This window comes from Athene noctua, chromosome 2 (assembly GCF_965140245.1).
Source record: "Athene noctua chromosome 2, bAthNoc1.hap1.1, whole genome shotgun sequence".
Classification (NCBI taxonomy): Eukaryota; Metazoa; Chordata; class Aves; order Strigiformes; family Strigidae; genus Athene; species Athene noctua.
The window spans coordinates 76,627,039-76,642,242 of NC_134038.1; the positions used below are offsets into that span (position 1 = coordinate 76,627,039).

At 36.0% G+C, this 15,204-nt stretch overlaps 1 protein-coding gene across 1 annotated transcript in view; it reads left to right on the plus strand.

Moving 5' to 3' along the window:
• The window catches only part of DDC (dopa decarboxylase), a 58,616-nt gene that overhangs the window by 27,279 nt on the left and 16,133 nt on the right, over positions 1-15,204 (plus strand). The window contains exons 7-10 of the mRNA XM_074899471.1: positions 2,797-2,863; positions 4,785-4,879; positions 6,745-6,812; positions 11,441-11,517. Coding sequence (XP_074755572.1) covers positions 2,797-2,863; positions 4,785-4,879; positions 6,745-6,812; positions 11,441-11,517 — 307 coding nt within the window. The remainder of the gene's footprint in view (positions 1-2,796; positions 2,864-4,784; positions 4,880-6,744; positions 6,813-11,440; positions 11,518-15,204) is intronic.

Here is a 15,204-nt window from a genome sequence, read left to right on the forward strand (position 1 = left end):
AAGTATACTTAAAAGAGGTTTTTCCTCTCTAGGAATAGATTATTGACTTAGTTCAATATTCTTGGGATGTAACATTTTAAATTTCTTGCTTTTTCAATACATATCCACCTGCCCTTTTTACTGGAAGTTTATGTTACTGTGTGATTTCCTAGAAATTTTGAAAAATCTAGTTTAACAAGTAGTAAAACAACCATCTCTCACTTTGTGTGAATTCTCTGAAAACCTTGAACTTGCAAATGAAAATCCCATCACATTTATCCGACTCTTATAATCAGATTTTTTTTCCCAAAAAATGCTAGGCCTTTCTAGTGTGCTGTTGCCACTTTATTTCATAGAATGAAAAGAAGAAAAAAAAAAGCTTGATGGTAAATGTGAAAAGCAAAAATAAAGAAACATGTTAAAAATGTATGAGAGGTTATTGGGAGGGCTAGATAGGGAACCACCGGATGTAAAACCAAGTCTTAGTTCTGAGATGTGTACAGGACCTGCTTCAAGATGTGTCTGTAGGTATTTCGTAACAGTTTCCACTCTCCAATAGCTGGTAGAAATGAAAAATTCAACCAAATCTCTAGCCTGAAAGTGGGTGACAATTTATGAATGAGGATGAGTGTTCAAGGGGACAAATAAAAGGGTAAAATATTAGTAGCTATCAAGCAGTGTGTTTAATTTGAGCAGAAATACTTAGTGCAAATGTGTATCGCTTTTTAAAACAGAAGGGAAAAAGGCCCTCCTGAAAAAGCTGGCATTGTTTAACTTTAGAGTAATGGGAACTCCTAGAATTAATGAGATATCAGTGAAATGCAAGAGACAGCATGTGAATGTCCAGCCTGGAAGAACAGAAAAGAGCATACACTTTTAAGTGAAACATGATCTTAGGCTAAAACAGATTATAGGAATTTGGCAAACAATTTGTTACTGGCATAGTGACGTGAAAATATTCTTCTCACAAGTAGAAAGCTTATTGTGTTAGAGAGAGACTAAGAGCTGAAAGCAGATAAGGCCACATCAGGTAACGTAACTGTGAGCAATATCCTTTGCTACAGAAGTGCTTACGCACATCACAATGACCATAACAGAACAGGCCAGGAGTCCACCCCGTCCCACACATTCAAGCCACCAGCTGCACCTCCCAGCTGGGCACCAGCAACATGGCCCATCCTGCAGCAGCTCTGCAACTAAGGCAGCAGAGACAGCAACGCATGCTGCTCTTCAGTGAGGACATTCTCTAGTATAGCAGGAAGACCTACTGTACTGTACAAACTAAGCAGACGCTTAAGAAATAGAAGACACTACTTGGCGTGTTGGATGAGCCAGAGAAGTCCAATGCAGAGAAGGAACCACTGGAAATATTTCCTGATATATGGAAATACTCCTGCTACAAGGGAGAGCAGTGAACCCAAAGGCCCTGAAGCTGTGAGACAAAAATGCACTGTTGGGAGTTCTAATGGATAAGTGTATCTGTGTTTTGCTATGACAGTACGTTTGCTTTTTGAAAGGTCTAGTGGATGAACAAGTATTGTCTCGGTGTTCCTTTGTCTTACAGGTCTCGTCATGAATTCTTGGAGGGATGTGTACACACACACCCCACCCAGAAAAATGGGACTACTTGCAGATATATAGGGAAAAACAGTGAAATCAAGAGATAGTGTGTTGACAGTGTACTTGGCAGAAAAAGTAACCAGAAGTACAATAATAGAAATCCAAAATTCTGGATTTGATATATTTACAATGATCTCCTGGCTGTACTATAATTTGTGTGTGACCTTGGATAAATGACCTGATTCCTTTGTACTTCAATACTCTAACTAAAACCCAGCATATTTCATTTGCCTATTTAAAACATAGAGTGTCTTTTATTATATAAAAATCCAGTGCAAGGCAAAAACCAGATCCAGCCTTTATTAGTGCTTACAAAAATGAGACAAGATGCTTAAAACATAAGGGTAGCAATGAAAAATAAAGTAATGGCAGTTTATATGCATTTGGTATTTGGGTTTTTTGGGTGTAAGTCTACCTGCATATTCCCAGTAAGTTACCATAGCTCATTTTCACCTAGTTATATTGTTTTTCTACTGTAAAGCTTCAGCATCTTTGTTGTCTGTGCTTTTGGCCCACTGGTCATGTAGCAGGTTACATTAAATGAGACATTCACAGAATGAAGGAAGAATGTTCCAGTATTTTAGGATGAATTTGGGAGAAAAAGTTTCTCAGGGAAAAAATCTTGAAAACCTAATGGTGAACATATACTAGTAGTGAACAGGTTCCAGGCTGCAGATCCATTGAACTCAAATCAGTTACAAGTCCCTGTTACAGAGCTGTGGCTCTTTAATTCAGGCAATAACATTTTATGATCCATTCTGTCAACAAGAATTCCAGCACCTTTAAGTTGCTCAAGTTCAGAGCTTGCTTATATACCACAAACTGCAAATCATTTTGATGATAATTGCATATGTGAGGTTAGTATTGGGTCACATGCTAAGCATGTGGAACACATAGAAAATATGTAAAATATAGCATTAATATAATGCTGTGACTATATTGTATTACTTACCAGTCAATTTTATATTAACATTCGATTTTATGTATCTGTCCTAATGGGCGCTTATGGGAGCTTAGAAAAAAAAAAATTAGATTCTCAGAAGTTCCACTGATGAATGGCTATAAAATCAATTTATTTTGCCCTATATAATCTATTCTCTCTGTTTATTGTTGACTTTGCAGGCAGGTTCTTTCATTTGATAATTTTCTTTGCTGTAACACTTCATTTTTTTTGCCTTTGTTTCTTTGCCTCTGCAGTTCTGTGCAACACTTGGAACCACACCTTGCTGCTCCTTTGACAAACTGTTAGAACTGGGTCCTATCTGTAAGTCTTTGCTGCTACTTTCTAAAATGACAGATACCAGTTTAAGCCACGCGGTGTCTTTTCCAGTGTATTGTGCAACGTCAGTGTCCAAATTCAATAAGGCTCCTTATAGATGAGACCTTCAGTTACAGTTTTCTTTCTAATATTAGGTCAAGCAGCAAGCTTGCATTCTCAAACAGCTAAAGAGTACAGAGGACATTGCCTCAAGGGTGTTTTTGTTGGGGGGGGGGTGTTGTATTTTGGAACACTCAGTTAAAAATTACTATAAATGCTTCTGTTTGTAACATTTTTCTTCAAGCCCCTTTTCCTGCAAGAGCATCTAGAGAAATTATGAATATTAGGGAAAAGCTGAACTCTAATTCCTCTCTGCACAAAGTGTTTTGTTTCTGTCTGGTTCTAACTGCTATAAAAAGCAGGGAAATATGAACTAAAAATCTACATGTGTTCTCCTTAATCCTTCCTCTCCATTTCCTGATTTTCTTCCTCTTGCAAGAACGAAAAAGTGCCAGCGTGTTTAATGCAGTAACCGAGTCATGGACTCTTTCTGTGTTAGTCTGTTGTGTCGAGCTTTGATCTGCAGCAAGGCTTGGTCAAGAGCACGCACTTGCTGGCTGATGAAAATGCAAGAGCCCCCAAGACTCAGTTTCTCCCAATCCTCCTTTCTAAAAAGGTTTCATGTAGTCTGTTTAGCAGCTAAAGATTATTTTCCTGTTCAGGTTATTCCTATAGACCTGACCTAATAAAATGGTGACACCAATACTTACAGGTATAGCAACTAATCATGTGTGTTTGACCAGTTGCTCTCAAAGATTTCCTGCTTGTGCAGCAGAGACCAGAAAGATTGCGTGCTATTCAAATCATGTCTCATGCTAGCTTTTGTGTGTGCAGGTGAATTTTCTTCTTAATATACATAAGCAGTAGTCCTATAAAATAAAGGCAGTGTCTCAGACCAAGTATATTTAAAAATAATCAGTTGAACTTTGAACATGTTTTCAAATAAACCTAAGTCGTGGATGCTATGAATAATATTTTATTAGCTTTTTCCAGACATTTATGCAAAAAGAAAATGTAGTTCACAAGAATGCAAATTCCATCATGAACTTGGTGCCCAAGTGCAGATCCAAATGGATATACCTCTGTATGTAGAAATACCCATGAGAATTATTTGGTGACCAGGGTAAAGATGTAATGTGGGCTTCAGTCATCAACTCATAGACCAGAATTGTTATCGTGCATTAATACGTGATGAAGAGCAGAGTGTGAATACTGATTTACAGAGTGTACATGAGAGGTTCATATGCTAAAATATTTCTGCAGAAACCATTCAGTGACTAATCAAAACTAGCACTTTCTTAACCTTTCAGTGTGTAAGTGCACTTATGCATAAGTGCTTAAGTGTCTCAGTCCTTCAAATAGTTTGCTGCACATAGTTCAAAAACATGCGCACGCACATGTATCAGTATGTAAAAAATACTGTTTAGAAACGTGTGTTTGTGATTCATGAGTTAGAAGTGGGGAGCACAGCTAAAACTCAAGCTCCTCTTGCTAAAGTAGATAGTTTTATTACTGTAAAAATGATAATTACATCTCTAGATTAATCTTTTTAAAGTGTAATTTCTAGTAGTTCTTAAAATAATTTAATATTTTATTTTGCTTAATATTAATAAGATTGACATAGACATGTAAGGACTCTGTTCCAGTAGAAGTGGTGAGGAGGAAAAATATGTATATGTTATGTATACATCTTTATGTATTAATGGAAACCCGGATGGTAGAAACATTTAATCTCTTAAATTTAATTTTAAATTGGGAAAACAATAACATCAAAGAAAAATCTCTCAGGCACTCGGTTTCATGCAAATTAATAGGACTTTTTAGTCTGCTGTTTAATTATTTCATCTTCAATTACTTTTTTTTTTAGGTAATAAGGAAAATATCTGGATGCATATTGATGCAGCCTATGCTGGGAGTGCATTCATCTGCCCTGAATTTAGGCATCTGTTAAACGGAGTGGAGGTGAATGAAGTGTTTGTTTTCTAGCAGCCTGCTAAAAACTTGCTCTTTCATAGAATTTTTGTCTTTCTTGTATCCAACATTAACGACTGTTCTAGAATCTCTGAGTATGCTGCACTTCAGTTTGCCCTAGAAATCCCTGTATATTCTATTACATTACTTATGTTTATATAATTTTTACTGATTTATTTTGGGAATATGCAAGTTACCACAGTATGTTAAAGTTTATCATTCAGAATAGCAAGTAGTAGTGAATCAACAAAGTATCTTACAAAATAGAAAAGAGGAACATTTTCCCAAATATCCAAAAAGGCATGTTTACAACACCCTAATTCTACATTGCACAAAAAAGAAAAAGAAAATAAGTTCAACAAATTAATGAGCTCATTATGTCTGATTTTTTGCTTACATCCTGAAAGTCATACAGGATACAGCCAGTAGCTGTATCTCAAACAGACAGGGTTTAATAACCAAGAAAGCTAAATGAAATACTCCCCCAACAGCACTCCTGTTCCTTTTCCCCCCTCCCTCACTGAGCTACTTGGCATTCAGTTGCTTAGATAAGAATACTTCAATTTCCTGCTGCTCCCCTCAGACTGTCTGATAAGTCCTTGTCTTCCACGTCTGTGCAGAAAATATTACTGTTTGGTAAAGCCAGAAGTTTAAACATAGCACTGATAGGTAGTGACTAATGAAGAAGAGGAGGGAAAACCCCCTCACAAATAAAGCATTTCTTTCTGTCTCTTTTTTTTATCAGCACATGAAGCTTGTTGTAATTTCCTGTAGGGGAATATTTTTTAAATTATTGTTATTGGTTCCTGAAGGAAATGAAACAGCATCCCTTGTCTGGGCCAGCATTTGTCATAAGAGTAAATATTTAACAACCATGAATAGTTTTCCTACCTTACATAGTACAGGAAGATAGCTAGATAGATGTATAGATACATAGATGACAGACAGATAATCTTCTCTTATGAGAGCAATCATTAATTGTTCACAAGTGACAGGGAAGGTTATGAGAAGCAAACGACAACAGAAAAGTGCTATATGGAGTAGTCAGACCCTGGTGCTGCCAGGCCCCCATCTCTCTTTTTTAAGGCTGATGGCTTCTGCCTTTGTTAAAACACAAACCATGGATGAAGCCTTCCCCACACGATGTCTGTCTTACCTACCTGGGTTTCCTCTGATGCCACGCCTAAACATATGTCAAGTAAAACAGGCCTGTTACATGATTTATATAAACATGTATTGTGAATGCTTATTCTGTGTTGGTTTTTCTTTTGACTTAGATGAAAAAATTGCTTCTACTGAAAGAAAATGCCCTGGCAGTAAAAAAAAAAAAAAAAAAAAAAAAAAGGCATTTCCTGGTCGGTTGTAATTTTATGAATGAATGTCATAAGCAGATTCTGAACTAATATTATTTGTCTCTATGTATGAATTTTCTGTGTATATGTTTAGTATTCTTGGAAATAGTAAGCTTAGTGAATTTTTATTGGAAATTGGGATATGAGTCACAGTGGATGTTCCTAAGTATGCAGATTTTTTTTAGTTTACGTGACATATATACTTTTCCATAACATATGTATCTAAAAATAATAATGGTTAGCAAATGCTCAAAATGTTGATAATACCAATAGCCTTGCTGCACACCTAACCTGAATTCCATCTCCAAAATAAATTTAACTACAAAAGATTTAACTACGGTAGTTATTAAGTAAAGTGACATCAGCATGAACATTATCTAGAAAGACCCAATTCAGGAATTCATTCATAGTTAAGATATACTCAGACAATTTGACAAAGTTGTATCATTAGGACATGGATCCTTTTCTCTTTCATAATTCTTTTCTTTATTGATCCATTCTCAGTTTGCAGATTCATTTAACTTTAATCCTCACAAATGGCTCCTAGTGAATTTTGACTGCTCTGCTATGTGGTAAGTATTACAGTACAAGGAAACATTACAAGAGATAAAAAATAATGTGTTAAATTAGTCTGCCTTTCTATCAGTAGACATTTATTTGCATTTCTCTATTGAAATGAGGAGTTCTGGATAGCTTTAACTCTTGTAAATTATTTACAAAATTCAGTCTTTCATTTAATCCAAATTTCAAGCAAGTAAAATTTAGAAATAGGCCTGATCTCTGCATTATGTTCCAGAGAGAGAGAGAGATCCCCAAAAGTCTGCAGATTCATATTTACTCCATTTTGGGACTAAAACATAAATGAAAAAGCTTCATTTAAGGATGTTAATGCAATGAACAGCATGCTAAACAGAGCTTTTTCTTCTTTTCCATAAATTTTATTTTTGCTTGAGCCTTGATTCTTTCAAAAGGCGTTCCAAAAATGCTTGGGATTTGGCTGATGAAAAGCATCTGATTTCAAAAAGGACTATTTGTGCAATTTTGTACTGATTTCCAATTTCCCAGATGACAGCAGAGACGACATTTTGATATAAAAAGATGCCAAAGTAGAAACCTGTAGACATAATTTGAAACAAAGCAAAGTATCATAGCACTAATACTAGCAGTAATAAAAACATCCCATAATAGATGATATATTGTGTCCCAACCTGGAATTTCCAGATCCTAGTGTCTACCAGCATCACGACTAATGATACTTATTAGCAAAACAGCTATTCAGTAAATGCAGACTATTTACCAAAATAAATGAAAACATTTATTTCAGTTAGAATAAAATTTGCAAAAATTAAAAAAGAAGGAAAAACTGAATAATAAAAAGAAGACTCCAAAACATCATCCAGAGAAAAGTCACCTTATTTAAAAGAATAAACGTGAGACAATGATCACTCAGTTACCTTCAGCTCTCTTAATATCCTCAGCAAAGTTGACTTTTCCACAAATATGTCGATTATGCAGATAATGCATTACATTTTTTACTTTAATAGTTTTCCTGATGTAGGCACTTCAAATATACCAAGCCATTATGTTTTTTATTTCCTTTCCTTAGAGTAAATCGCTTCCATTTTGGTTCTGATTCATCAGTAGTGCAAGTGATTAACCCAAGACTCCAGTTCATAAGTACCTCGTAACTAGTTGTGTGTCTCTGTATATGAAAACAGGAAGACAATGAAACGCCTTTGCTAGTTTCTCCCATCTTTTTCTCATCACGCAAAGACTTTGTTAACAAAGTCGTCACTCAGAAATGAGACCATACACCATCATTCTCTTTAATCTTTGTAGGACAGTTAGGGGCCAGAGTCTAGTCCCTACCAGTTTAATTTCTCATTAATTCTGCTTTCCCTGAAAACCCTGTGGAACTATGTTAAAAGTGTTTTACTTGGCTTTCCAGGAAAACAAGGTATATATTATACAATCACCCTGGCAGTTTATGTTCCCATCTTGGGTGATTTTTGCTTCTTCCTATCAAAGCTTAGACTTTAGATTTAGGAAAGTATTCTTTTCCATTTTGTTTCTTGCTTTTTCTTTTTTTTTTTTCTTTTTTTTTTTTTTTAGATAAGCTATTTCATAAAATGCTTGCTTGTTTTCATAGGTAGGGAGATTCCATTATAAGGAATCTTAAGAGACCTTGCCACATGTCTCCTTACCCAAAGTGAAAACTTCAAAATTAGAGCTGTTCAGGCTTCATTTCATCAAGGTGTTGATGTATAGGTGTTATCCACTTAATAACAAAGGAAGTATATATTGAAACTCTGACATGAAGCCAAATCCATCATCCAACTACTTCTAAGGCCCATGTTCAAAATTCACCTCTCTTACCAACTGTAACACTGCCTGATAAGGTGAAATGTAATAAAGGATGAAGGAACCTGGTGAGAAAAAGTAACAGTGGAGGATACGTAGTCCTCCTGAGATTCATGGGAAGTATTAACCATGATATTGTAATATTACAGAAAGAGTTGAATAAACAGTGAACAGCATTTCAGAATCAAATTAAGGTGAGTTCCATTGACAGCCTTCCCAGCACTTTTCTCAGTAAACACTCCCATTTCTTTTCCCTACAAGTTGATTAAGATAATCAAGCCATTAGATCTGTAATGTAATTATTTAACTACTCAGTGCAATATGTAGCAGTGATGTCATTTGGGATTTGGAGGCAATTTTCATTATAAAACTTTTGTAAAATGTTCTCAGACTACTTGATGTACAGAAAAGAACAGTGAATTTCCTATAAAAAGGAATTTAATGTAGCCACTCCAAGATGGGTATATTTTCCATATTCAAATGTTAGGGTCCTTTAGAGACTTTGCCTTGAAACTACCAGTCAGTTTTGTGTGACTTGTTTAATTGATATCCTGGAGTACTATAAAATAGGAAGAAGTATCTTCTTTCAGAGAGAGTGAAAATAATAATCTTGCAAAGTCTTGGTATTTTTGCTTTTCTATTACTCTTTTCAGGGTTTAAATGTTAACATTTTGTTGGGAAGACTGCTTTAGTATTTGTAAGGAAGGTGATTACAGGAAATGCTCATCTGTAAACAAAAGTGAAATTTTCCTGCTGGTTTATAATATAAAGTCAACTTTTTGGTTATTTTATCTGCCATTTAAAATAGACAGAACAGAGTGAGGGTGTTAAATGCTGCAGATGTGCAATCCAAGTAAATCACTTTTCACAGATTTTCACTACTTTATTCATCAGGAGTTTTGTTGCACATTTTGTATTATGAGTACTTAATATGTGAATCTGTGCCACTCAAGCTAGATTTTAGTAGGTCTATTAGCATAAAATCAAGCCTTAAAAAAATTCTAGTTTATCAGTGACATTATTGACCTATATATTCACAATCCTTCAGTCAACCAGGGGTATTTGCAAAGAAAGTTAAAACCACTACTTCTCCATTACCAAACTTACTGCAAAGAAGTTTAAATACACAGGGTGAAATCTAGACATGGTGTATAGAGTTGCAACTCAACTAGTTCATATACATTGATGTCCAGGCTCTGGATTTTTTTAAAATAATCCTTTTAGACAGTTTTTCATGGTTGCCAGATTAAGGTCTGTGAAGTCCCCAAATGGAACAGACACCATCTTTTAAAAATGCAAGTAACAGCACCAAGGAAGTACAAGATGACAGCATTTTTATGTCTTCTAAGCTAGATGTTTCTGCAGAATACTTGTCTGTTCCATTGTTTAGCACAGCATATTGCAGGAGAAAGAATGAAGCTCTCACAAGACAACTAATGTTATTGCATAACTTGGGTTAGTTGCATACAGAATGAGCTACTGAAACATGAATATATCAAAGTAATCAAACATATCAAATAAATACAATAGAACAACTTAGAGTTTGCTAAAAATACTTACCCTAATTAAACCTGCTCTCAGTTAATAGGTTCTTCCTTCTGTCCATAGGACATTTCCATCACACAAACAGGTTCTTAATTGTTTTTATTGAGAGCACTCTGAATATCTTACTATTTTTCATGTGCATCAGATTCTTTATCTTCAGCTATGTACTTCCATACCTGAAGGCAAGTACTTAACTGCTAATCTTGGTACTTTCCTGAGCATTAGTGAGAGGAAGGCTTTTTATTTGTTTGACTAAGGTGCTTTATGAGCACAGCTTAGATGTGGATGAGAGTGGGAATATGTACTGGTCTGTGCATTTATACATACACACTGAAATATTGGAAATTAGATTTTTACTTAGAAATTTATAATTTTACATTAAAACCCAGAAGGAAAACAGATGCACAGAAAATCATAAAAGGTTTAGAGTTTTGTCATTTGTAGTGTCCCTGTGGTGACATAATTATTGCTTACTTTGTAATATATTTATGGGCCTAATATAATGATGTAGCAGTCTTTCCCTTTTTGATTTCTGGTTTCTTCTTCTGCCTCTATAAACCCCAACATTTGTGGAGGGGAATCAGTCTTACACAGAGTGAAGCATGAACCAGCAAAATCTTATTATTACCCACTGGCAAAACGTAGTTTATTCTCTGTAAAAGGGGCATATTGGCTTCTGAACGTCAGTCCAGTCACAGCATCCACTAGCTGGCAATACTAAGGTATGCTTCTCAGTTTTGCATTGTGCTGCAGTATGTCTGTCAGTAATTGTATATTGGACCCAGCTAAGGGCAGGGTGGCACAAGAGGGAAACCTGAGTCTGGACCAGGGTGCTCGTCCCTACCAGTGGCTGCTGCTGCCACCACTGCAGCATGGAGAGACAGTGGCCAGCATACACAAGGCCTCACCACGGCTGTGCATGTTGTCTAGGAAGCCACAGCTCTTCCCACACAGCTTTGTACTGCAGTAATTTCAAGGCAACTTCTGTTGACTGCAAACATTAACATTGCTTCAGCTAGTCTCACATTCTGGTGTGAGTGTCTATCACCATAAAAAGATCCTCTGTGTCTGTTTCTTGTCTGTTTTTAAATATGCAGTCGTGCAGTCATGCTGCCCGTTCCTGCTGAGCCTTACACTTAACTACTTGTAAGTACAGTACTGATATGGCTGTGAAAAAGCACTGAAAACGGCACAGGCTGTGCTCAGGAAATACGCCAGTTTAAACACATACAATTTGCCTTCATTTCTTGTGGAAATTTAATCCCTTAAATTTAATTCTTTCTTTTTTATACAGGGTGAAAAAAAGATCAGATTTAACAGGTGCCTTTAAATTAGAACCTCTTTACCTGCAGCATCACCATCAGGAGTCTGGTAATTTTATAAATAAATTAGATTATTATTATTTTGTTTGCACACTGATATCTAATGGAAAAAAGGACTTAAGATGAAAACTAAAATTCTTTAAACTACCTAAGTTGTTTAGCAGCCTATTTCCATTTTCAGAGTGCCCTAGGGAGTTAAGCCTATTAAAGTGCAAACACATGTCTAGTGAGATTTTAGTTAGTAAAAAAAGCAATTGAGGGAAAGACATTTTATAAAGCATTACATGCTTTTGTATTGGGATTTCCCCAGCTCCAGACTTAGCACTGACTGTAGGAGTATTGAGAAAATTCTTAATGATCTTCTGGCAGTCAGATAAACATATTATTAGATGCTGTGTATCGAGTCCTTTAACCTGCCTTCCTCAACATACCTTTCTCCATAATGGTTTCAAGATCTGTGTTGTTTTAGAGTTTCTAAGTCTGTGACCCTTTTTCTTAGCTATTTGTGGAAGCTCTGATTTCAAATTTCCAAAAACCCATGCCAGGAGCAAACAGTCCCTGAAACTGCAAAGAAGGGGTGAGCTGTGTTTGATATCTGTGCTCTATTTTGAGTGATAGCTATCTGGGACGTTATCCTGTTGCTCTCATGTTCTTGCACTGATTGTAGAGAAGGAGGTAAGTGCAGGCTATCCATCTTGTACAAAATGCTCATGAAAGCTCTTCACAAAATGCTCACAAAGAACTTACAAATCTTATGCCCTACACAAAGCTCCTTAATGGATTAGCGCTGCTCCTTGCACATACCTAGCAACTGCAGAGCGGCGCTTGCCATCCTGAAGCCCGTTTTACACATTCAGTTATTAACTGATTAATTGTGAAGAAGGACACAGTAGTGCAGTGTCAACATGTGGTGCAAGTTCTCTCATAACTTTCTTAAGAGGGTGAATCACATGTGGATGTTCTTACCGCTTATTTCGTATTTTTCCTGGAACTGCTGGTGCTGATCTGTGTTCAGAAGCGTATCCTGAGTATTTTTATCTTCTCTCTGTTATGGCTTTGAACTCACTGACATTTAAACTAACACCATCCAGAATTCCACCATTCACTAAAAAGCCCTAGGAAAAATGGATTCTTGTGCCTAAATTCTGAACTGGCAGAAATTTTCCATTTTATTTCTTTTCTACATTTCCAAGCAATGTAGATATAGAACAGTGCAATAAACAGGAAAATGCAGTAACTCTGGAGCTGAGGTTCACCCTCCAAAGGGTAGGATTGTTAAGAAAAAGCCTATATACCGCTTTTTTTTTTTTTTTTTAATGAAAAATGCCAGTTACAGCAAATAAATTTCAGTCACTAGCTTTTACTTTACATACATGAGAAATATTTCTCTTCAGGAGAAAAAAAACCCAACCTTAACTAAGGGGAAAATATGTTCTCGTGACAACTGACAGTACTGATAGAAAAACCTTAGATCTTCCCCAGGTTAAATAACACCAGAAAGAAATCAAATCTTTCTTAAAACTAGGTACTTTCAGTGTGGCCACTTAGTTGACCTAAAAACTTCACCTTCTAATTTGGTTAATAAGTTGTTCAGCCTTTGTCAGCTGTGATAGCATGTTATGTGATCTGGACAGAATGATTTCAAAGAGATCAGCTGATTACTAGCAGTCCAGTGACAATAAGTTTTTCTATGCTTTATTCCTATTTGATACCAATTTTCAAAAGAGCCGGACAACACTTTTTAAATGCTAATGCCCCTAGTTAAACTGTTAAATTCAATCCACACTTATGTCTTCAATAAACATAGTCAAATTTGCAAAGGTGCAAATTTGTTGCAGTCCCTAATGATCCCTATGTGATTTATGGGATGTCAGCACTCCTGGAAATATGGCTTGTCTAATGGACAGTCTTATTTTCTGAGAATGTCTCAGGTCTGAAAATTCCCATCATGGTTTGCAAGGCAAATGAAAAGCATTTTTGAATTTGCTCATCTCTCACTCAAGAATTTAAATGAGCGGAAAAATATCTCTATCTGTGAGCAATTACTCTTAATAACCACATGGCAATTATGTGTGCCCCCAAGGGGAAAGTCTTTATTTTGTCATTAATTATAATTTTATGTGATTTGCATCATGACACCAGGAAGATTATACTAGCTTGCCTGGCAACCCAGGATATAGGTCAAATCCTAATGGCAGTGTTCGAAGAATGCAGCTTTATACTCTATTGTGAATGCCACATATGCTCCCACAATGCAATTCCTCCTGGTTAAATACAGATGTAAGACTAAGGCTTGTAATCAAGGACTAATCATTGATTGCATTCTGCTTCACAGCTTGTGAAAGGCGTTGTTGTGGATCATTAGACATAGCCCCTTACAGGAGCATAGGATTATTTATCTAGCACCAGTTGCTTTACTCTCTTTACTACCAGTCTTGCAGCTATCAAACAAAAATGGCTGCTACAATGCAGAAGAATGTGATTGTTATTATACTGCCTTGTTACTGAGCTGAGACAACTATGTTCATTTCCTGAAGTCCAGGAACAGGTTAATGATTGTTTGTTGTTGTATGGTTTTTTTAATCTGGAAAATAATCTAGTAACAGGTTAAAGATCCAAACAGTTATATGTTGCAGGGAGGAAGCACCATGTTTTTTCCTATGCTTTGCCTGCGTAGATAAGAGTACATTGGCAAGAGAGCTTGTAAAACAGGAAATACAGTCTTTTTTTTTTTTTTTTTTTAAACTGCTAGAAAATGTAAAGGCTGAGAATTTTGTACATGACATAGACTGGTCAAATTCATAAGTTCTATATAGTACCCTGCAGTTCAGAATTCTGGGAGCGCTTAGACAGTGCTTTCCCATGGAATTTAAATACCTATTTTCCTATGAACTCCTATACTCCACTGCAGAGTAATAAAGCAAAAGAAAAAAGCTAAGCAGATGCTTCCACATTTACTTAAAGAAGTGCTTTAAATTTTACGTCAGTTTAATTTCTGTCACTGTCTTGCTACAAGTAATCTAGTTTTATGTTACAGCTTCCTTTACTGAGAAATCAGTTTGATTACCTGATTCAAAGAAAAGGTAGACGCATCTTGACTCTGTGCGCTTATATAAAAGATAACTATTAATGTCCTCTACTTGCCTCCCTGGACTGCTTTGTGGCTTAGTCAGTCTGTGTTTGTAAGGGGCTTTCACTACATTAAATGAAAAGCCATAAAGAAACCAAAGAATACTATTCTCCAAGCAGAAAGAGGTCAATTCTGAGTCAAATTTCCAGTCACGTATCAGACATGCTGAAGAATTAGCAACAAATACATGAATGAGCGTAAAAGGTAGGTAGAAGTGGATTATTTTAAAAAGTGTTACCAGTACACTAGGGTAAAGGTGGTGACATTTCACAGCAGAGAATGAGTGTTGAAATGAGTCTGGGGATTCTGCAAAGTGTTTATAACATAATTAATAGCAGCTGGTTTATATACTAAGTCTTTTTCTTACAAGAAGAAAAAAAACCATAGTATTTAGACCATCATCTAGCCAGTATCTGTGGTATAACAGGAAGATTGTGTTTCTTCTCCTGTAAACTTTAATATGTTAGTGGTATATTCTAATGAATGAAGCTTATTACAAGCACCTTCATTTAGCATGCTGCTGAGTATCCTGCTAGATATTTAGTGGTCCTGTTGACACTGATGATTGCAGAAGTTTGTAGCAAATGTACGGGATAGCTAAGAGAC